The sequence below is a fragment of the Condylura cristata genome, unplaced genomic scaffold (assembly GCF_000260355.1).
Source record: "Condylura cristata isolate star-nosed mole 26May11 unplaced genomic scaffold, ConCri1.0 scaffold00006, whole genome shotgun sequence".
In the NCBI taxonomy this organism is placed as follows: Eukaryota; Metazoa; Chordata; class Mammalia; order Eulipotyphla; family Talpidae; genus Condylura; species Condylura cristata.
This window is the reverse complement of record NW_004567107.1, coordinates 26015361-26039455: the sequence shown is the minus strand read 5'-3', so window position 1 is coordinate 26039455 and position 24095 is coordinate 26015361. Positions and strand designations below refer to the sequence as shown.

The 24095-nt window shown below is 40.9% G+C and overlaps 1 protein-coding gene across 2 annotated transcripts in view; it reads left to right on the top strand.

Moving 5' to 3' along the window:
* The window catches only part of FRMPD1 (FERM and PDZ domain containing 1), a 75991-nt gene that overhangs the window by 34008 nt on the left and 17888 nt on the right, over positions 1-24095 (top strand). For both annotated transcript variants that reach the window (XM_012721456.1, XM_004677978.2), the window contains exons 2-7: positions 617-721; positions 10135-10292; positions 11146-11248; positions 13455-13500; positions 19623-19730; positions 22478-22573. In XM_012721456.1, coding sequence (XP_012576910.1) covers positions 621-721; positions 10135-10292; positions 11146-11248; positions 13455-13500; positions 19623-19730; positions 22478-22573 — 612 coding nt within the window. In that variant the 5' untranslated portion in view covers positions 617-620. The remainder of the gene's footprint in view (positions 1-616; positions 722-10134; positions 10293-11145; positions 11249-13454; positions 13501-19622; positions 19731-22477; positions 22574-24095) is intronic.

Sequence of the window (24095 nt, the reverse complement as noted above, 5' to 3'; positions counted from 1 at the left end):
GATTATACCTTCTTGTGTTTGTATTGGTGAGAACACTTAACATGAGACCTGCCTCTTAACAAGATTTTTAAACACCATATAATAGCTGTCTATCTATTTATTACAGCCTAATGTTTGAATGATACAAATGAATTTTTAAACATTAAAGTCAAGTTAAATATAAAATGTGCAAGAAAAAAAAAAAAGCAAGATTCTGAACACTGGAATGGAAGACCTGCGTGCATGCAGTTCCTGGTGGAGGAAATCAGCCGCTCTACCCAGGGATGCGCACCGAGCTGGGTGGGAGGCAATAACTCAGAGTAAAGTGTTTCTTACTAGGAGTCACTGTCACAGTTTGGAAACCTTATCTATGTTATTTCTTATTCCATATGTTTAGCTGTTTAAGATAAAAAGTCCACCTGTTTATCACCTTGGGGCACTCCAGGGCAAAGGGTAGCTAACAGGATTCTCTCTATGGATTCTGAGCTTGTGTTTATGTTCATTTCAGATAGGAAAGCGCTAGTTATTTGACCGGCCTGACTTAAATGGGTAAATACAGAAAGCATCATAGTGATTTGTCAGAATTTGCTTCAAAATATTTTGGTTAACTTCTTAAGAAAACTCTTCTCCCTTCTAGGTAAATGGAGGAACTAGAGACCAGTTTCTTTCAGACACGGAAGGCACACAGAATAGAACAAATGGTGGCAAGATGGCTTCGGCGGTCTCGGGACAGCTCAGCCCGGTGAGGCTCCTTCCTGGGTTGGCAGGGATGGCTAGCTGCAAAGGTTTGGTGTCCCTGTGGGAGGAGTTTTTGCCAGTCTTGGCAGCACCTTGGGATCACTGAGTCCAGCTTGCTTTGTTTGTATACCAGATGGTGGGAGAAGTATAAACAGGTCAGCAGTTTTGCTGGAGTGCCTTTCTCTCTGTCCGCTTTCCAACTCTTCCCTGTGTGCGCCCCTTGCGGGCACCCACATTCACACTCCCATCAAAGTCATAAATATTCACAGAGACAGACACGGCCCTCTCTGGTGGCGCAGCGGGTTAAAGCACAGCACTAAGAAGTCAAAGCCACTTCCGCATGAGTTCGATCCCCACCTGCCCCGGAGGTGACCACATGGTGTGGCAGACCTCTCCTGACCTGCCCACTGCTCCCCTCAGCAGTGTACTTTGTCGATCTGCCCGTTCTGCTCCCCACTCTGTCTCTGGTGAATCCTCTCACCCTCCGCATCTCTGGCCTGTACCCCAGTTCTGTATGATTAAATAAATAAATCTTAAAAAAAAAAAGTCATAAACATTTACAGAGACAGACACACTCACCACATCAACACACTGACCCTCACATGCTCACACTCATACACACTTCTGAACAACCCACACTCACACCTGCTCACTCCCCTTGCCTCACACACAAACCCCGTGTTTTTGTCCTTGACATCAGGCTCAAGCAGATCTGCTGTTTATACGTTTTCCCTGTTTTTGTTTCCAGCAGCTGTTCTTTCCTTGCAGTCCCTATTTCATTCTAAACAAAATAAAATGAAATCAAATACAGATCTGATTTGACTGCTACAAGAGAACTTAAAATATGTTCTGTTTCGAAGCATTCATTTTCTGTCTCAGATTTCCCATCTGGCCCTGCCACAGAGATGAAATATCATGTGTCAGGTGTTTCTGAGATGCACATTCCTCTGAAGAAAATGGACGCAGCTGTTCTGCTGCTGAGCCTTAAACCCTTCTCCGTCTGCACTTCCACAGGACCGCACCCCCTCACACTGCAGTGAGTTAAGGCTGGTAGGGTTAGCCCCATTTTACCAGTGAAACACCTGAGGCTTAGAAAGTGACTTGTTTGGGACTATCTCCGTCCCCTGCTTAGAAACCTTTGATGGGTCTCCATTTCTTATAACACGAGTATTTTGGTTTGACAGTCAAGGCACTCTGTAATCAACCCACAACCCTTCCTAGCGGTTCTTCTTACGATACTGCATTCATATCATATTTCAGCTAAAATGAACTACTCGTCATTTCCTACTTCACCTTCTTTTAGCTTAAACCTGGGATCCTGGGCCAAAGCCCTTCTCCCATCTCAGTGTGACCAGAGTCTAACCACAGTACAAGGCCTGGCTAAAATGCCTGATCTTCCATGAAATGTCCCCCAGTCCACAGTCAGTGTTAGGATTTGACTGTAACATCATATAGTGCTCTTCTTGGTGTATTCTACTTAGTTCTTCTAGACTATAAGCTCTATGAGGGCAGCAAAAAGTCCATCTTATTTCTGTAGCGCAGAGATAAATGAGTTCAAGAGATTGTAAATGGTCAAGTAGTACATGATAAATGAATGGCAAAAGAGTGATTCTGCAAAATCTAGTCCTGTGTGATGCTGACACACCAAACAGTTTGTGGACAGATACATTTGGGAAGTGATAATGTCTGTGTCCCACTACACAACACCCTCTTCGGTTATTCATTGTTCATTGACGCACCTTAAAGACTTTAAGAAGTCCTGCACAGAAGAGTCAGTGTAACTTGAACTTGCCTAAATAGCTGACCTTGAATGTTCTAATAGCCTGCATCTCTCAGTATGTAAATAAAAGGTAGCATTGACCACTAGGAAGTTTGTTTGGTTTATCTCTTTTTTTGAGATACATTTTACATACTATAAAATTCACCAACTTAAAGTACAGGTGAATGATTTTTAGTATCTATTTAGTGAACATAGAGAATTATGTAAGAATCACCACAATCTAATTTGAGAGCGTTTTCAATACCCCCCAAAAGAAATCCCATATTAACTAAGAACCATTCACTACTTGCCCTTTATCCCATTCCCAGGCAGTCACTCATATCCTTTGTCCCTATAGATTTGCCTATTTTGAATATTTCTTATAAATGAAATCATACAATGTGATTGTATGATGATCTTTTGTGACTGATTTCTTTCATTTAGCATATTCTGTTCAAGATTCATCTATGTGTCGGTATTTTGTTCCTTTTATTTTATTGTCAAATTATACTCCATTATGTAATATTTTCTTTGTTTATTCATCAGTTAGTGTATATTCAAGTTATCTCCACTTTGGGGAGTGTTATTCATAATGCTACATATTTGTTGTTTGAACATATATTTTTCACTTGTCCTGGGTATGTACTAAGGAGTGTTTTGGCTGGGTGATATGGTAATTGATCTTTCACTTTTTAAGGAATGATCAGAGGCTTTTCCAATGACTGCACCACTTGACCTCTCTGCCAGCAATGTATGAGGTTTCCAATGTCGCCGTACCTTCGTCAACCCTTGTTATTGCCTTTAAGGTTACAGCCATCTTCCCTATAAGTTTTGCCTGTTGTTCAATTAATGGTATTATTTTGACAATCTCTTTACCTGCTTCTAAGCTTAGTAAATCCTCACTCATTAATTAATGAAAATTAATCTTTAATTCAGTAGTTTGAAAATATTGTACATATAGTTATTTAATTTGGAGTTATTTCAAGAAAAGCTATGCGATGAAGATCTAGCTTGATTTGCATCATTTCCTGTGAGTGATCTTTACTTTTTTCACTGATTTATGAACCCCCTTTTATCATCTGTGGAATGCCTCTGTCCATGATTGGACACAGACTAGCTTTGCAATCTTTTAATCTAATTGCCTTTTTTCATACACCTTTTAAAAGTTACTTTCAAAGTATTATAACTTTTTACTTTTATAATTTAGTAAACTAGACTTTTATTACTTTTCATTTTTTATCCTTACATGATTATCTTCCATATGAGCTTAAGAATAATTGTACTGTATTATTAAAACAATTTAGCATAAGATTTTTTTAGTTCTCTTATACTTAATCTAAAAAATGCCCATTTTACAGATAAAAAACTCAAATGTAAGACTTGAGACTATACAATATATATAAGGAAACATAAGCAAACCATTCCATGACATAAATTTCAGAAGCATCTTTGAGGACTTGTCTCCAGAAGCTAGTAAAACAAAAGAGAGTGAACAGCTGGGGCTACATCAAACCAAGAAGCTTCCGTACAGCAAAAGAGACACACTACTGAGAGGGAGAAAATATTTACATGCCAAATATCTGATAAGGGGCTGCTGTAAAAGATTCACAAAGAGTTTACACTACTCAACAATGAAACAGCAAACAACCCAATCAAAAAATGGTCAGAAGAGCTAAAAAGATTCTTCACCAAAGAATTGCAGATGGCCAGCAGGCACATCACTTATTATCAGGGAAATGCGAATGAAAACCACAGTGAGATACCACATCACACCTGTGAGAATGGCTCAGATTAAAACAAACAACAAAACAACCAGAAACAGCAAGTGCTGTGGAGGATGTGGTGAAAAAAGAACTATCTTCCACTGCTGATGGGAATCCAAACTCTTCCAAGCCACCATGGAAGTCTGAATGGAGGTTCCACAAAACACTAAAAATGGAACTACCCTATTACCCACCAATTCCATTCCTAGGAATCTACCCAGAGGACACAAAAACATTAGTCCGAAAGGATTTCCGAAAGGAAATCTGCCTCCTATGTGTATTGCAGCACTATTTACAATAGCCAAATTGCCCCAATAACCTAAGTGCCCCAAAACAGATGAATGAATGAAAAAGTTGTGGTAGATGTGTGTGTGTGTTTATGTGTGTGTGTGCTTATATGTGTATATGTGTGTATGTATGTATATACATACACACATATACACATATAAACAATGGAATACTACTTAGTGATCAAAAAAGATAAACTTACTCCATTTGTGGCAACATAGGTGGAAGTAGAAGGGATATGCTAAGCATAAAATAAGTGAAAAAGAAAAGGTAAATATCATCTGGTTTCACTTATATGTAGAATATAGAGGAACCAAACAAAGTGTGTGTTGGGGTGGAGGAAAGGACAAAGCTTGCAGCTGACCCAGATCTGAGGCATCCAGCAGAGAAGGGAGAGGAAGAGGGATCCAAATAGGGGCACAAGGGGTGAGGACAATGGATCATGGTTGCCATGGTGGTGGGAAAACTACAGGGAGTACACCAGAAGGGAGGAATCAAATACTATCCAAAAATTAACAAAGATGTAAGAAAATAAATTAATAATTTATTTTTTTAATTCCCATTTTATAAGGAAGGATTTATAGAAACAGTTTAGTGCAACTGGATGCTTTTCTTGTTTTTGATTTTAATCTTCAGGGCTTAACCATAAGATTTATTTCAGTCTATCTTGAACCTTAATACTAATGAACACAATGCACATGTTTGTACACAGAAACTACACACACACACACACACACACACACAGGCTTCCTGCCACTTCATGTCAGAAGCCCTTGTTGGTTTTACTTGCTTACCAAATGTACTCCTCATTACAACCGCAAATAACCTACTTACTAATTACAGTGATTGCCTTATTTGACCTTTCTAGTATTCTTAATGATGTAGAAAGACCATTTCCAGAACTACTTTTTTATTATTGTTTTGACCTGTGGGTAAAAAGGGAATGATTCCAGGATAGGCTGGGAGTTTCTGGAATGCATCTGCCGAATAACCACAATCTCTTGAATCTTCTTTTTGAAGTGCTAGTGTGGAATAATTCCTCTTCCTTTCACTGGAGGCCTTCCCCTACAATATTCCACTCACACCTACATTGAATAGTCCCCTAGAAACCTTCTAGTCACAACTGCAGTGCAGTGGTTATGAGTACCAGCTAACTTTCTTCCTGGGACAGACTGCTGTCTCTACTTCTGCTTTCTTTGAAAAACTCTAGATTTAAAACCCAGCAAATAACAGATTTTAGCTTTTAAAATCACTCAAGCTGAAAATCATACCATATTTAAACATAGAATCAAAGTAATTTCTCCCTATCCTGCTGGAACACAACGGTAAATTCTTTGTGGTTACAAGATAGAGGTAAAATATATTCTCCAACATATCAGAAAGCAGAATATTTGAAGCATCATCTCTTTCTGTTTGGTATTTTTTCTTCTCAGTATTATTGATCAGCTAAAGAGGAGTTTATGACCCATAAAATACAGAATTAGCTTGCATTGAGACTATTTTCACAATAAATTCAGCATGTTTTTTCTAGTTCTACCTGAGACTGGATCGAGCTGCCTGACAGGAATTCCATTAGTGTAACCACAGTTCTTATGGTATTCAGTGTAAAAATCACAGGAATGAAATCAGATTTTATGGTATGAAACCACTACAGTGGCAACAGACACAGGGTTTTGGATTATCAGTGCTCAGTGTGATATTTATAAGACAGTTCAGAGAAGGAAATTTTGCCTCATAGATAATTTCCTTTAGCTCACCTTCAAATATTGAACATTCTTTGTGAGGAGAGGCCACAGTTTGGTCATGTTCTTAAATAATCCCTTTCCAAACAAAAGCTGAAATGTGGCCTTTGGGGAAAATGTCAAATCCAGACTTTGAGCCAAAGTTACTGACACTGTCCAGGGATTAGTCAATGTAGTGAGGCCTCCTTTGTCTGTCAGTTTTGAGGGAGGCTCCCTTTTTAGTGGAGAAAGTCAGATGATCAAAGCCCATCCAGTTGAAAAGCATGAAAATGGATTCTATTATAACCTTGTGATAAGATTTGCCCCCCCCCACCTACACCTAGCATTGAGTTCAGCACATGGGACAAGAAAGATAATTTCTGCCTCATCAACTATAGAGAGGACAAGAGTCCTTATTATAAATATGATATATGTTTCAAAAAGAAACACAAGTCCTGCAGAAACATTTTGCAAAGGAAATGGGATGTTGCTACCAAAGCCAAAAGACAAAGTAGAAATTGGGTAGGTACAATATGTGGCTGGGTTGTGTGGGAAAATCTAGGATATATGGGGGAGAATTCTAGGCAAAAGGAAGAGCTCATGCAAAGATCACAGTATTTGAGGAAATCTAAGGAGACTAGTTTGGCTGGAACAAAAGTCTCAAGAGAATAAATGGCTGTGTCAATCATTATGTTAAGCCATATTAAGGATTTTTGGACCAGGCTGTTCAGTTAGAGGAGATATATAAATAGGGTTACACTTACAAAGTCAGTCTAGCTGCTGGATGAAGAATCACTCAGGCAAAACAGGAATGAGAAGGGGGGAGACCAGTAGAAGACTATTGCAGAAATCTACCAGCAGGACAGGTAATGGGGGTCTGAAACAGAATGGTGTCCTGGAGGCAGAGAAATGGACATCCTCAAAGATTATTGGTGTTGTGACTGACAGGATATCAGGGGGAGCAGGGTAAAGTCAAGGAGGACTTCCAGGAGTCTGGCTAAGCAATTAAGTATCTTCCTCCTGCTACCCCTAACTGAGCTCTGAGATATGGAGAAGGTGAATCCTCCTTAGGATGATAGGCACAGGGTGGATCTGTGTGTCAAATTAAGCAAACTTAGTAAGGACAAACATTGGATTCTGTTACTTCCGTTCATATTGTCTAATGTGCACACACATACACATCTATACATATATTTTTTCACCTTATGCTAGTCCTGTTAGAGGTAATACTTTGTATTATTCTTTCTATCTAGTGATTTGTTCATGCATTTACCTAATGAGCACAGATGTGCTGCTTCAGCTCTTTCAGTGTTTTGAGAACTACAGAGTGGATAATAAAGGGATTCTTGCATTTAGAGAATTTACAGTCTACTAGAGAGAATAACATACAGGATTAGATAGCTATCAATAAAAGATGAAATACCCTGGACCGAGAGGGCAGAGTTCAGAGAACTTTTGTCTCGCTAGGAAATCAGAAAAGGCTTTTTGGAAAAGGTGGCATTTGAGCTGAGCCTTAACTTGGTCTTACATTTTCCTGCTGGGACAGCTGCCAGAACTGAGACTGTAGGTAAAGCTGCTGCAGCAGTTAGGCTGGAGTGAAGCCCAGGAAGGGGAGCCGGTGGGGGATCTTGACCAGGGTTTGAGACCTTAAGACAAAGAATCATGAGGCTAAGTTTGAAGTGTTTGACTTTTATACTAAGGGTGATGTGAAGCAGTGGGGGCAAAATAATCAAGAGTTCTTCTTTAGAAATAATATTTGAGCTACCATTAGAAATGCTCTGGGAGGGTAGTTTCTAAGTTAAAGTTCTGGGTCTTTCTAAAATTCATATGCTGGTGATTCTTCATTGATGTAGATACAGTCTTGGGGGTCATTCATTTCAGTGCTCTGTTTACTTATTCCCTCTTGAGTTCTCAATTTCAAGTTTTTTCACTATTCTGAATTTTTTTTTTAATATTCAGGAACTGACCTCTTATTGTGTTCTAGACTTCACCAGGTACAAGGAAAACATATAAAAGATGTCACACTTGTTGTTTAGGAATTGATTGTCAAGTTCAAATAATACTTATTTTTTTGTTTGGAATTATTGCTTTGAGGAATGTCAGTCAAAATGTCAAAATGATAACAGAAGATTAAAGAAAATGAAGAGATTTTGAATCCATACTATAATTTCCCTGGTTTTCTAGAGAGACTGAACAGCCAATTTATAGGTTTAGCCTAAAATCCCAGGGCCCACGCATGTTGAACTTGATAATTTCTTCATATTTGGTGCTTCAGTAGTCTTGTACTGGTACTCAGTAGCCATTTTGATTGTGCTTCTTTAATTCATGAGGCTATACATTTTCCATGTTATTTACCAGCTTTATTTCTTCACGTGCAAGTTGTTGATTCACGTGCTTTGAGTAGGTGGGACTGGGGTATTTGCTGCATGTGCTCATTCTTCAGCTATTTGTATTGTAACCTTTTGTCTCCTGAGAAATTCATTTTTAAAATTGATAGAAGGCAAATGTTGTTTTGTGACTTTCTGTCGAGTGTGTTGTTTCTTATATTTAAAGAAGCCCCTTTATAGCTTTAAAGTTTTTATTTTTTAACTAGGAAAATCTGTGGGTTTTATTAAGTGTACATTTTCAGGTTTTTGTTTCTTCCCTTTTGTTTGGCCTGGCTTGCCTAAAAAAATCTTCTCTTTGCCTCTGAGCTGTGTGGCTCAGGTCATCATCTATTCAGACTGCCTAGGCCAGATCTAAGCCAGGTCTGAGTAGCTCCCAGATGGATTATGTGCTTGAGACTTTGAACTTGGATGGTCATGTGCATTTTAGCTCCACGAGGCAGTTTTTTATATTTCCTGATCCTTGTTGAAGTTTGAGATTATTATAAATGACAGAGAGGTGGTTTTCAGATAAGTGAGGCCCTATTGCATTAGGCAGAGTTCCTGACAGTGTTTGGTAAATGGAGGAGAATAAATGATAGACTTTAACTGCAGAGCCCTGAGGGAGCTGTTACTCTTCCACATCTCTGTTGTTTATAATGACAATAAACACCACATCCCATCTCTGTTTGACCTTCCTCAGAAAGAACCATTGACTCTTAGGGAGAAAAAAATCATTTGCCACAGACAAATGAAAAATAGCTTATGACTTGCTTTGTGGTTTTGAGAGATAGAAAATCCAACTTTCAATTTACCTGCTTTTAGATATAGAAAGAACATATATGCTTTGAAATATTAATATAGAAGGAGTCCTCACTATCTGGAATTTAATATTGGAAACTTCACAGCTACAAAATTGAAAGGAAGCAATATTTACCATAAAGCAAAAAAGAAAAAAACACTAACAAAACAATGTTCCTATAAAATTCATCAGACACTCATTGAACAGCTCCTCTTTCCTGTTCCCAGTCCATGTTTTCCCCTTTCTGTACTTCTGCTCAAATAGTATCTCCTTGTGCTTCTCTTCACCCTCCACCCTCCCTCCTTCCTTCCCTCCCTCTTTCCCTCCCTCCCTCTTTCCCTCTCACCCATGTACCCACCTACCCAATCAGCAGCAATTATTGCGTATCTTTGTGTGCCATGATCTGGGCTGTGTTTTTAATCCTTGACATCTTTCCAGTACCATCTTTCCTTGTAGCAAATGCTTTCATGATTCCGTGTCCCCTACCCCCATAAAGTTACAACTGCCCCCCCTTCTCTGAGTGCCCATAGCTCTTCATGACTTCTCTTTTAGAGCCAGGTGCTATATTCTACTTGTTGTTTTCACTACTAGTGTCTGTGTCTTACCTCTCTCAAAAGGAAACTTAATGTCTGCTCATCTGCCTCCTTCAGGATGTCTGTGACCCACCTAGTTTATGGTGAACCTTCTCTGACTCCTTTTTTACACACTCCTTCTCTTCCAGGGCTAAAGTTGCTGTAGCCGATGGTCCTCCCGGGATCCCGACCCAGACCCTCATCCCTGTGAAACACACAGTGAAAATAGACAAAGATGCAGTCCTCCAGGACTATGGATTCCACATTTCTGAGAGCCTGCCCCTCACAGTGGTTGCTGTCACAGCAGGTAGGGACTGCCTAGGAATTGAAAAGGAGGTCAGCTTCTTGGGGAGAAATAGCCCTGGTTCTCTTCCAATCCCTGTCCTATAGCATAATGCAAAAAATGCCACCTCAAAAAGCCAAAAAATTTTTTTAAAAGGGGGCATGCCTAATTCTGACCTAGTTCTGTCTTGGGCTTTGCACCTTCCTTTAGTGCTGGGAGGGAGGACGCCCTAAGAGCACAAAAGCTCTAAACTCAGGCTCCTGTGACAGGCAGCCAGGGCTTAGCCCACCTGCTGTTCCCTGGCCATGCTCAGGACCAGGGACAGCATTTGAATCAGCCATCCTTCCTCTTTGAACCCTGCATGCTCCCAGCTAAGGAGAGCTTCTGGTCAGATTATAATAGAAACTATTGATTTGTTTTCACTTGAGTCTTTGTGAAATATAGGCTCGATCAGGATGAAGAGGAGCAGGCTGGAAATGCCCAGTGTTTGCTTTCAGACTTCAGCTATGGGTTGACACTAGACCTGAGACTAGTTAAAATTTATTCCTTTCAATTTACACACACACACACACACACACACACCAGAGTTCTTTAGAGTTGAATGTAATAGATTCACTGGCCATCTCTGTTGATTCAAGGGGTTTAGTCTTCTTTCCCAGAACAGTCATCTAAAATCCCTTGAAGGTGATAGATAGTAGATACATTATCTAGAATTTGGAAACAGGAAGACAGATCCACTTGAGCTCAAGGTTGGCCAAGACTAAGGGGTGAGCCAGTACCCTGGGTGGCATCAGGCTGCCACTCAGATGTGCTGCTGTGACATATGGCTCTGGGCCTTCCTAGCAGAAGCTCCAGTTACTTCTTTTCTAACCAACAGGGGGCTCTGCTCACGGCAAGCTTTTCCCTGGTGATCAGATCCTCCAGATGAATAACGAGCCTGCTGAAGACCTTTCCTATGAGCAAGCAGTCACTCTTCTGAGGTACTGAATTATCTTCCATCACTCACAGATTATTGTCGAGCAAAGATGGGCCCTAGGAATGGCATATGTGGTCTGCCTGTGACTTGAATTGGGTTTGATCTCCTTTTAAGCAGCAACAGCCTTGTTTTAGAAGTCCAGCTCTGTCTGCTAAGATAACTTCTCTGTGGTCACTATTGCCACCTGCTCACTTTCATCTGCCTACAGAAGGGCTTGGGAGACATAAGGTGCTTTATTTATTTACTAACCCCCTGCTGTGCCCAAGACAATGTGCTAGGTGCTATGGGAAATATAATTATGAATAATATCTTTTAAGGAATTATAAGGTTGTTGTAACATATGCCTAACATGGGACTACATTAGTACTTAACCTTATATTTCTTTAAACTTTTTGATATCTCTCTTTAAAGCATCTGGTTGATATATATGTAATTTCATTAATATGGCACCTGGTGTCTTTGTGATTTGTGTAAACACCTCACTTTCTGCCTAGACCACAGTCTCTTTGCTGCCAGGCAGGTGCTCAATTGAATGAGCAAATTTGGTTAGCACTGAGAATAAGACAGAGAAATGTGAGGGAGTAGAGTGAAGAGAACTGTAGTATAAGGATATTCAGGCTTTGCCTTTTAAAATAGGGCCCTGCTTTGTGGCGCAGTGGGTTAAAGGATTTAAAGCACAGCACTGCAAGCTAGCCACAGCCGATCTCTGGCCCCGGAGGTGACCCACATGGCACAGCAGACCTCTCCTGTTGCAGCCATTGCTCCCCTCAGCAGTGTACTTCAGTAGATATTCCTGTTCTACTCCTGACTCTGTCTTTGGTGAATCATCTCACTCCCTCCCCACCTCTGAACTGTACCCCAGTTCTTGTATGCATAAATAAATATTTTTTTAAGAAAACAGCTGAGGAAAGGGTCCAAGAACATCTCAGCTCTATCTTTAACACTGCCTAGAATTTGGCCTACAAAGATGAAGGTGAACGATGATCAAGACAAAATGTTAAGCAGGACAGCTGGGTAGGGAGCAAGAGATACTGGCAATCCAATTTGTATAAGGCCAGTGGATGCCAAGAAATGGTCTGGAAAGTGAAGCTCAGTGAGTGACCGTGAATGCTGACACCCCAAGTTCAGCTGTTCTCCTGCTCAGGGTGCCACTGAAGACTTTTGAGCTGGAGTATGTGCTGTGCTCTGTGCTCTCTGCCAGATGCCATAGATAGGTATCCCAGAACTACTTATTTTTTAGGATTTTGTTTACAGTATCATTGCCCCTTATGAAGGGAGTAAAACAAACCAAACAAAAGGATGCAACAAGACATCTCTAATTCCTCCCAATATGTACTAGGACAAATGTCCTTTTAGAGCACATGGACTGTTGTGTGTTCCTTGGGAAAGGCCTGTTCTTGTCTAAAATGGAAGAGACCCTTTGACACCTTGAAATGTTAGGTTAGTTTACCCATTTGAGAAAACAACACACCAGCAACAATTGCCCTAAATGTTCATATTGCCAGAAGTCAAGTGACATTTGCATACTGCTTTTCTGTGTGGCAATGGCAAAGAAAAAAAAGGAAACCATGAATTGATTTCTCAGTCCTGTCAGCTAATACAAAGTGGAGGTTTGGCAGTTATCTGGCTGATTTGATTCCTTTTAGAATCTCAGAGATAATTGTCTTGCATCTTGATTATATAATTGAGCTCATTACACTGACTTTATGTGCTCAGACATCATAAACTGATTGGATTTTTATCTGATAAATGTTATCCACATTTATGCTTTCTATTTAGTGAAGTTATTAGCCACTGGCTTCTGAAATAGTACCCTAAGTTATTTCTGTTATTACCATATTTTCTGTTAAAAACTTTATTTATTTATTGGACATAAAACTAGCTAGTGGGTATTGCAACTGGAGGAACTCTCCTTTGGATAGATTAAATTAAAGCCAAGTGATTTAATATAATGACTAATATGGTAAGGGTGGGTATCTGAAGATTCCCTCAAGGTCAAGGGCGCTTTTTGGAACAGCTTTGGTTCCTTTACAGATCACTGCTTCCCTCAACATCCTTCTCAGTTTTGCTGAGCCAACAGAGTTGAGGCCAGAGTCTGCTTTGTAACTCAGCTTGTCTTTTTCACACAGACACACAGAAAGACACATACACACACACCTGTATCTCCCAGAATGACAAATGTTTTTGTCTTCTTTTCTTTTTTTTTTCAGGGAAGCTGAAGATTCTCTTTCAATCACAGTTGTTCGCTGCACATCGGTAAATCTTTTTCTGTCACATCATTTTTGGCTCCAAGACCTTGTACCCCCAGCCATGAGGATATCATTCATAGAATACGCAGGCCAGGCAAAGGGCTGATGAGACAGCTGCTAGGCAGTGGGTGGCCAGGCAGTAGGTGCTGCCTGCAGATCATGTAGGTGCAGGTGCTGAGGGTCCAAGCTTTGAGAACTCATGGTGGAACTGAGGCGACAGACCTGTGACTCTTCAGAGGGGAACAAGGAAAAGGGCACCAGACCAAGAGTTTCAAGACAGGTGTGAGTAATATGACTTTGGGCAAGTCACTTAATTTGTTTTCACCTTTGTAAAACAGTGATGAGGACGACTGCCTTGTCTCTCTAATGGGTTGTTTCGAGGATCAAACAAGATGTCAGACGTGAAAGTGTTTTTCTGCTCTGAGGTTTCTGTCTTGGCAATCCTAAACCACTAGAGCAAAGACCCCATTGTATATGATAATGGAAAGTACATTATCAAATTCTGAGGGAAAACAAACAAGGAGCAACCTGACAGAGAATTCTCATTGTGAGAGAGTTTAATTCACACCTTACTGTCTGGCCACAAATAGACAAAAAAACGCTATAGGAACATAGGTAATTAATAAATAATGTTAATCTAAGATCACATACCAGACTAACAGGGAGTACAATGCATTCCCAAATAAGAACCTATGGAGTGGCCCTCCCTGGTGGCGCAGCCGGTTAAAGCACAGCACAAAGAAGCTTAAGCCACTTCCACATGAGTTCGATCCCGCTTGCCCCAGAGGAGCTCCACATGGTGCGGCAGACCTCTCCTGACCCGCCCGCTGCTCCCCTCAGCAGTGTCACTTCATCCATCTGCCTGTTCTGCTCCCCACTCTGTCCCTGGTGAAGCCTCTCACCCTCCGCATCTCTGGCCTATACCCCAGTTCTGTATGAATAAATAAATAATCTTAAAAAAAAAAAAAAGAACCTATGGAGGTATTCCCTCACAAAAAACATAATAAGACAGAAATTGATAACTGTCAAAAACATCTAACCACTTGGAAGTAAAAATACATCTCCTAAAGATGGAGTAAAATAGAAAAGCAACGTTACTTTTTACAGACTAGTTAGAAATTAATTAAAAATTAAAGAGTTATTTCTTGAAACTTATTTTACCTATTTGAAGTTGTACTCATATCCTTAAGTAATTTTATTTTTTATAAGGAAATAGACAAGTAAATATTCAGTGAAGAATATTCATTTGGAACAAACGACTAATAAAACAGATATAAAGCAAATGATAAAAACTAAAATCTAAATAATGATTTGGAAAATTAAAGAATTGTAAAGTTGGTAAATAAATCTAGGAATTAATTTGGTAAGGGAAAAAATAGGAAAACCTTAAGGAAACGAAATATATGGGCCCTACTTAAGGAAAACAAATATTCCTGAAGGATTTAAAAAATTTTTGAACATAAAGTCTTCCTTGATGGGAAGGCTATTGTTAGTACACTGATTGTTCTCATTAGTGTATATATTAATGCAAATTCAGATACTCTGTGGGGTTTTACTTGGATTTTTAACAGAGACTAACAAGATAAGACTTATTGAGAAAGTATTTTTGAAAGAGTAATGAGGATGACTTTGAGATACTGATTTTGAAATTAATAAAGCTACAATAATTAAAACAGGTGGCATTAATGAATTGTTGGGCATATCAATGTAACCAAATAGAAAGTCCAGAAATAATAGTAGTGGCGAATATGACACACTAAATCAGTGGGAGAAAAAAAAATGATAATTCAAGAAATCATATTAGAATGTTTTCTTTTAAGTATTTGGGAAAAATTTAAATCTCATCTCATACCATTTGATGTTAAAGAATTAAAGACAAAAATAAATCATATGAACATAGACTGTATGGATGGGCATCTTTCTGGTGCAGGGTTGTACGAAGAATCCCTAAGCATATAGGGTAGGAAACACAATGGAACAGGCAGCTCTTTGACTATGTGAAAATACAAAATTTCTGTGGTCCCAAAATGTCTTAAAAGCAAAGAAATTGCTGTCTCTTTTATACTGTTATTGTTGGTTTTTATGTCTTAGAAACAAAATAGGGGAAAAAAACCCACCTAAGTAGGATTAAGGTGTTTGCCATAAACATGACAGGCCAAGTGTTTGTGCACAAATAAGTGGAGATCTTTAAACACAATTTGTCAATGAAATAATGTGAAACCAATATATAAAAAACAGTGTACTGAAAGCTAACCTTTACATATGGTCGTGCAAATGTGGAATCATTTTATTTATCTGATTATCTACTCGATGGAGGAGTTTAAAATTAATTAGGTGATTTCTTCCCTACTCTATTTCCAAGAAATGAGAGCAAAAGATAGTATCTGTTAAGTGAGAGAGAGGGAAATAACATGTCACTGCCTCCTTTAAAGAAGGAAAGTGGAGCTTTCCCTGGTGGCTTCAACACTCTGAAGCTGTCTACAGCCACTGTACCACAAGTTCAAGTTCCATTCTAGGTCAGGGAGCTGACCCTCACTGCGAGGCAGACCTTTCCTATCCCACGTGCTGCCCCCCTCAGCAGTGTATTTCAGTGGATCCACCTGTTCTGCTCCCCACTCTGTCTCTGGTGAATCCTCTCACCCCTGTACTTCTGGTCTATACCCCAGTTCTTGCATGCATAAATAAATAAATCTTTAAAAATAAGTAAAATAAAAATGGAGGAAAATTAATATGTTTCAGTCCTCCTGAGATTCCTACTTGGTTCCCAAGAATAGGAAAATGCAGATACTGCATTCTGGGGGTTGCAGTTGATGGCCCCAGTGCCTCTGAGAAAAGCCCTAAATGTCACTTGAGCCTCTCACCGGAAGTAAAGAGACCATAAGTTAAATGAACATATACATCTTTCTTCAGTATCATTGGAATTGAAAAAGCCAAATTGGAATATAATCATTGCTTCTCTGTGATAAAATTTTATGGAAAATTCCTTTTAGTTTAAGTACTTAGATCTGTATTTTCATCATTAATATTCTATTATTTGTTATAATATCGATGCTAATATTTAAAGTCTTAAAAATTTTGCCAAAAGAAAATCCCACAAGGCAGATATATTTGTTGCTGCCCCTTGACAGATGATGAACTGGCTCTCCTGTCCCTGGCCTCACGTGTCCTTGGCCTCACATGTTCTTGTTCTTGCATCTCCTTGGTCTCACATGCAGAAATTAGTGGCGCTGGGTGGTTTTGTTTTTCTGATTGTCGCCAGACCCATACTCTGCTATTCTATCTCCCTAAACACTACGATCTTCATAAAGTGACACTGGCCAATTCAAGGTAGGGAAGTAGGATAGAAAGCATATAGAACTTGTTTTTTCCAGTGCCTTTCTAGGCATTGACTATTAGTTCTGCCAAAGCATGCACAGAAAGTTTTAAATCAGCACAAGTCTTACTGCTTCCTGATGAATTAATTGAGAACTTAGGGAAAACTTCAACATCATAGAGTAATGGTAGTTCATATCCTTTAAACTGTCTCTCTTTAATATCAGATGGCTCAATTGGGTAGTGTATAGTATGTTTCAGACGCCAGAGTATACAGGTAACAGAGCTGACATTCAGGTTTAAATGTTTAAACCTGAGTGGGGCCTGTAGATTGGGCATTTCCAAGACAGAGAAGGTATTCTTTCCCAGAGCAGCTAGCCTGGGTGAGTGGTTCCAAATGAAAGAGAGGCTCTTCTGAACAAGTTTACCTTGTATGAAATAATGTTTTAAAGAATTGCAAGTGTGGTATTCTTTTCTCCAGGCTAAACACTCTTCCTTCAACTCTTCCTCATAACATTGTGTTTCTCAGAACTTCTCTGACAGCTTTGTGGACAGATTCCACTTTCATGGTGACTCTTCCAATAGATGGCACCAGGAAAGAACACAGGCCCAACTCTGATCAGTCAGTGTGAGTGGCACGAGAAATGGAGGGCACATTCTCACATGTACCAAGAATGCTAGGGAAACTGGGATTGGGTTAACTTTTTAGTGGGTACCACAAGGCAGTCAAACATCACTGAACAATTGGATACATTCTGAGGAAACACTTCATTAGGTCATTTCATCATTGAGCATTACAGAGTGTGATTGCACAAACCTAGGTGTTATAGGCCACTGCATACAGAGGCTTACAGTAGAGCCTATTGGAACCATCACCTTATATGAGTCTTGCATTGATAGAAATGCAACAAATGCATGACTGTATTGGCTTGAGTGAAACTTGTAGTTGACCAAAATCTGAGCTGGTTTTCAAATGAATAATTTCCATGTCTCCCCCTCATCTCACACTTGTGTAATTACCTTTTTTTCCCCTCAGAACCACACTTCATATTAATCTCTGTCAGATTGCATTGCTTTGATCTGAGATTCTGGCACACTGCGATTTTACAGTCAAGTCCTTATGGAGCTGAGTGGATATTTGTAGTCATCAGCTATAGTCATTCACCCTATTAGAGGACTTAAACAGTATCTTTCTAAGGCTCCCCCACTTCCTCCATTACCTGGCCAGTTTATTTCTCTTCACATGATCCAGTTCAAAGCCTAACTCTTAGAGAATTATTACCTCTAGGGTGAGAGTCAACAGTTGTCTTCACAGACTTCTTTTCTCTCTGCACCCCTCCTCTGTTCTGCCTCAAATTTCTCATTCCCTGCAGTCTCTAAGATGGTGATAGTTATGCCTGTTCCTTTGACCTTCACCTTAGTCCCTTCCCTTCAGCTTTTGGCAGCCCTGCCTCCCTACACCCACTCATACTTGTTCTTCATGATTTCTTGACCACCCTTAAATACCTCATAACACTTTTAGGTTCCTAAATCCTTTACTTTCCCTCCCAACTTCTGCTGAGATGTCAAAACCCATTCAGCTCTGTGTCATTCACAGGTTTCTCTAATGTCATCCCAAGTGTTGCTAAAACCGTTGATAAGGATCGAGCCAAATGGAACCTAAGTTGCTTGGTTCAAAATCACAATAATATTGCTATAGGTTAACAGCTTTGAATTCACCTAATGGCTATGCCTCCTTTGGCCTTCTCCACAGGGGGATTATAAGAGACCTTATCAAATTCTTTGCAAGAATGAAGGAATACTACTATCTCCACAGGACCCTGCCCTACCAAACTGGAATCCTATCTTCAAAAGAAAAATGAACTTGGTTGACCCTGACTTGTTCTTGGTAACCCCATATTGGTTATTAGTAATCCATGTCTGAAACCACTCTGACCCTCTCTTGTCTTGGATTTTTCCAATAATAAAGACAAGCTTACCAATATATGTTTTGCTGACTCTCCTATATTCATTTTCTGGGAAACTTGCTACTTAACCATCTTTTGTTTCCTGATATTGGTTTCACTCACTGTTCTCTGGTGGTGCCAACTGTAATATAGAATAGGTCCGCCAGCCCCCTAGAGTCTTTGGTGGAGGGATATTGAACTTGTTCAGAGCAGTCTGATAGTGTCATCACTAATTGTGTATGTGACCTGATACTGTTTTAAGACAAGTGCTTCCCCACATACTCGTACCAAGCTGTAGTTCCTTTTTCTTTTACCTCTGGTGAGAAAGTGTACCGTACAAAAGGTGAGAAGAGCAAAGAGGAGAAAAATAAATCACAAAGATCAGAGAGCTTCAGGGGTCCCTGAAGATGGTCTGGCCAGATTCCTCTATTGTACAGATGGGAAGAAGATGGAAGGCCGAAGGAGCACAATGACTTGGCCAAAGTCACATGGAGCTGTTTGGTTTTTTTCTACACATGTGCAGAGACTCACACAAAACTTAATTTTCTTCCATAAAAATTTATGTTTGAGGTAGTTTCCACAGCTGCTGAGTATCAGAGCTTGAGTTGTTGCTGATTCAGATCTCCTTGTTCACAGGCCAGTCTCTGTCTTCATCATTCCACAACCATGAGGCATTTCCACCCATTCTCAGACAGTTGAAAAGCCCAGATTTTATAAAAAGAGATCTTTAATGGTATTGTCATCCTCTGTGGGTTTTAATTGTGTCTGCAGTAGCTGCTGGAATTTTTGCTTTTAACAAAAGAGAAGATACACATGTGTATGACTTTTACAAAAGAACATTTCTAAAACGTGCCTTATGAATGTTTTGCAGGGAGTCCCCAAGTCATCCTTCCTGACTGAGGAGAAGAGAGCCAGACTGAAAATTAACCCTGTAAAGGTGCACTTTGCTGAGGAAGTGCTTGTCAGTGGACACAGCCAGGTGTGTTGTTAGTCAGGGAACTGGAAGCACTCTTCATGAAGCTGGTACACTTCCACTTTGTACCTGCCTCCCTGACACTCTGGAATCCAGCATGAAGGGATGCAGAGGAAGTGCACTGGGTTTGCTAGAGGCTCGGCACATCCTCAGTTAGATGCTTACATGCTGTGGAAGGGGAGGAAGGGTGGGACAGGAGAGAGGTGAGTGGGCATGACTCTCTGTTATTCCATGACCTCATTTTCTCACTCATGAAATTGCAGCCCACCAATCTCATTTTGAACCTTCAAACTTAGTATTCCCTCAGTAAGTGGTACATTGATAGTAGTGAGGATAGTGCGGATTGGTAAATCTATATACCTGCTCTTCATGGTCTATATCCATTTTCAATTTGGGAACCAATATTAGATTTAAAACTTTCAAGTCAGACCTTCCTGGTCTTCTCAATATACAGACCCTCAAATAGGAAAGTCATGGCCATTTCAACACAGGGTACTGGTGACCTGGTTTACATGGGCAGAAACTTGTTTTCTACCGGCCCTTCTGTTAAACAGACAGCACCTTCAGTTAGACCTGAGAATAAAAGATGAGTTTGTTCAGGAAGGGAGCAGCAGGAAGCCCAATATATTACTCAGAAAGCCCCTGAGATCTTGTCAGCCATATTTGAGTATTGATAGGTAGAGGTAAAAGTTGGAAGAGGCTTTAGCAAAAGGTAAAGGGAGGTAGGGAGGTGATGTTGTGGATATATTTTTAGTAAACTTTTTTTTTCTTTTAAGATTTATTTATTTGTGCATACAGAACTGGGGTACAGGCCAGAGACTCAGGGGTGGCGAGAGGCTTCACCAGAGACAGCGTGGGGAACAGAACAGGCAGATCAGCGAAGTACACTGCAGGCGGGTCAGGAGAAGTCTGCTGCGCCATGTGGTCACCTCTGGGGCAGGCGGGAATTGAACTCATGCGAAAGTGGCTTTAGCTTCTTAGTGCTGTGCTTTAACCCACTGTGCCAGCAGGGAGGGCCCTATTTTTAGTAAAATTTTAATCACAAAATGATAAAGTACCAAGGGAAAAAAAATTGCACTTGGGAAATCTAAAGATTAAGATCACTAAATCCCTAAAACTGAAAAAAGTAAAATGGGAACAGAGTGACTAAGCAGTTTAAACTCTCTCACCCTTGACTGAGTGTGAAATGACACTGGGAGATGAACCTATTCCCTTTTCCTTCATAAAAATACTGTGATTTTTTTTTAAAGGGTCCTCCCTGCTGGCACAGAAGTTAAAGTCTCAGCACTATAAAGCTATCCACAGCCACTGCAGCACCGATTTCTGTCCCCAGCCAGGGAGGTGACCCACATGGTGCAGCAGACCCCTTCTGTCTCACCCACTGCTCCCCTCAGTGGTGTGTTTCAGTAGATCTGCCTGTTCTGCTCACTACTCTCTCTGGTGAATCCTCTCACCTCCCACTCCTACACCTCTGGCCTGCACCCTAGTTCTTGTATGCATAAATAAATAAAAAATAAATCTTTAAATATATAAATAGGGCTGTCCCTGGTGGCCCAATGGGTTAGGATGCAGCACTGCAAGCTGGCTGCAGCTGCTTCAGTGCAAGTTTGATCCCCGACCCTGGAGGTGATCCACATGGTGTGGCAGACCTCTCCTGACCTACCCACTGCTCTCCTCAGCAGTGTATTTCTTCAGTCTGCCTGTTCTGCTCCCTACTCTGTCTGGTGAAGCCTCTCACTGCTCCTGCACCTCTGGCCTGTACCCCAGTTCTGCATGCATAAATAAATAAATCTTATAAATAAGTCCTCTTTAAGAAAATAAAGTTACAGATCAATAAGTGACTTTTGCATAGAAGACAAAGCACCCTTATTTTGGAAAATGCAAGACTGTCATCTGAAAAAGATTCTCTTTTCTAGGAAGGGCAATGAGCTTCTTTACTCGGGTCAGCCTCATGCTTTAAACTCTTCAGAGTTTCAGCCTAGGGATCATTCTGGTTCAACTACTGATTCGGGAGGACAACAGCCCCAAGAACCTTCATTTGCAGCTAAACACTGAGAGGTCACTTTTCCTGATATCTGGCCCTGAGGGTCATCTCCAGACTCAAAGGGCATCACTCTCTTCCCTGTTCTTCCCCCAGGAATTCTGACTGGCACCAGACACAGATCTATCCTGTGCCTTCTTACCCTGAAAGCCCTACAGGAGTGGCAGAATGCCTTAGCAGACCTTGCACATTCAGCATGAAGGTTGGGGTGCATGGAGGCAGAGAGTAGCTCTCTGTTCTCTGATGATGCTTGACTACAGGAAATGCAGCAGTAAAATGAGGAAGACTTTGGGGAAGCTTCCTACCTCCTTTCCAATTCAACCCAACAAGAAGGGGCCTATGAACCTTAGAAATACCTATCTGGGACAATGTACATGCTTTTCATCTAGTGACCAGAAGTAAAGTGTCAGCTGATGGTCCTACCAGAAGTGAAGTGTCAGCTGATGGTCCTAAGTTCTGATGCAGTGCTATGAGCACCCTTGTGGAAGCTTCCTCTCATCCTCCATGTCTAACACACTTAGGGGATATCTCTTGAACAAAGTCTGCCTGTCTTAGTGTGGCCTCGGCCTTGGGCATTGCAGAAATCAATTCTCAACATGGGGAGGAGTTAAAGAGGACCCCACCTTCCACACTAGGGAGAGCCAGTGAAGCTGAGGATTCATCACACCCACGGACCAAAGGGCCAGTTCCAACATTCCTTTGTGTTTTCCAGGGTAACTCTCTGCTGTGTATGCCCAACGTGCTCAAACTGTATCTGGAGAATGGACAGACCAAGGCTTTCAAGTTTGAAGCAAACACAACCGTGAAGGTATTAAAAGCAAACTTGGATGTCCTGCCCAGTGAGAATGTGTTGTTTTCCAGGACCTCCAGGCATCGTGCCCTGCAGCAGGAGGGGGTGGGGGATGTTGTTCAGTGTTTGTTCCACGTCTGGCACCCCACTGTTCTTTTAGGTGTACTATCTCATTTCATGCATCGCTTCGACCCTGTGAAGTGACTAGTGTTAGCCCCACTTTGCAGATGAGAAAACAGCTTGTCGAGGTCAGCTAGCTCATAACTGACTTTAAACTCAGTCTGTTTCTGAACCCTGTGCTGGAGCTCAAGCACATTCTATACCAAAGGGAAGTTCTGAAAATGAATCAGATGAGGTTCCTACTTCTGTCATCTTTGATCAAATTGAATTAGAAGAGAAAGGATGGGTTTAAGTGAATATCCCACACTTTAACCAGCACTCTGGGGGTGACTTACAATGGGATACCCTCCACAGGGGAATTAAACCCAAGATGATAGAAGGAGTTGGGGAAAGGAGCAAGGGCCTGGCTGGATCCTGGTTAATCTTATCAGTGCTAGTCAAACATTGAAAAGGGAATCTTTTAGCTCTTTAGAGCAGAGAGATATAAATAAATCTCTTGGGTTTAAAAAAGAAAAAAAATCACTGTCCTTTCATCAAAAACTTCTCCCCTATTCTATTCCTTACTACACAGGAGCAAAGTTGTTACATTATAATACCCTCTTTCTCCAGATAAAGGAAAATAATACATTGTTTGACCCAGTTAGAAGCTACTGATACATTTTGGGTGCCAGGCACCACCTGGGGTCACACCCTTGGAAAGCAGGAATCTTGGGGAGGGGTTGGGGTGAGAAGAGACCTGGGCATAACTCATTATGGAAGTGGATACATTATGCTCCGAACTTTGAATGTAGGGCAGAAATGGTAAGACAGGGGTGCAGGAGGAGAGAGCTTCTGCCTGGGTGGCAAGGAAAGACCTGAGGAAAATGGCAGCCTGAGGCCAACTTGGAAAGGTGTCCAGCTTTGGGTAGCAGTGGGCCAAGAGAATCTGAAGCTGCTATGGGGACAGCACTCTGGCCTGGCAGCAGCACCAACAGAGATGTAGGAAAGAGGAAGTACGGCAAGTGTTTGGGGCTTGTGAGGGGGACATCAGGAGAAGCAGCAGAAAACACAGGAGGAGAAGAGGGCTGCCCCTTTGCTACTGGAGAGCCCTGAACGTGAAGTTGAGGAGTTTGGATTTGGGATAGTGGGCTACAGGGAGCCACTAAATGTTCTTGAGCAAGGTTGAGCGTGACCAGTACATTTAGACAAGTTCTTCTAGATCAGCAGGCTTTCTGGAAAGGCCACTTAGTAAATATTTTAGGTTTCATATTCTATAGGGTCTCTATTGCCATTGCTCAACTCTGCCATTCTAGCAAACCGGCATGACTGTTCCCATAAAATGTGAAGTCAGGGCCCTCCCTGGTGGCACAGCGGATTAAAGCACAGCACGACAAAGCTAAAGCCACTGCAGCACGTCAGCTCCAGCCAGGGAGCTGACCCA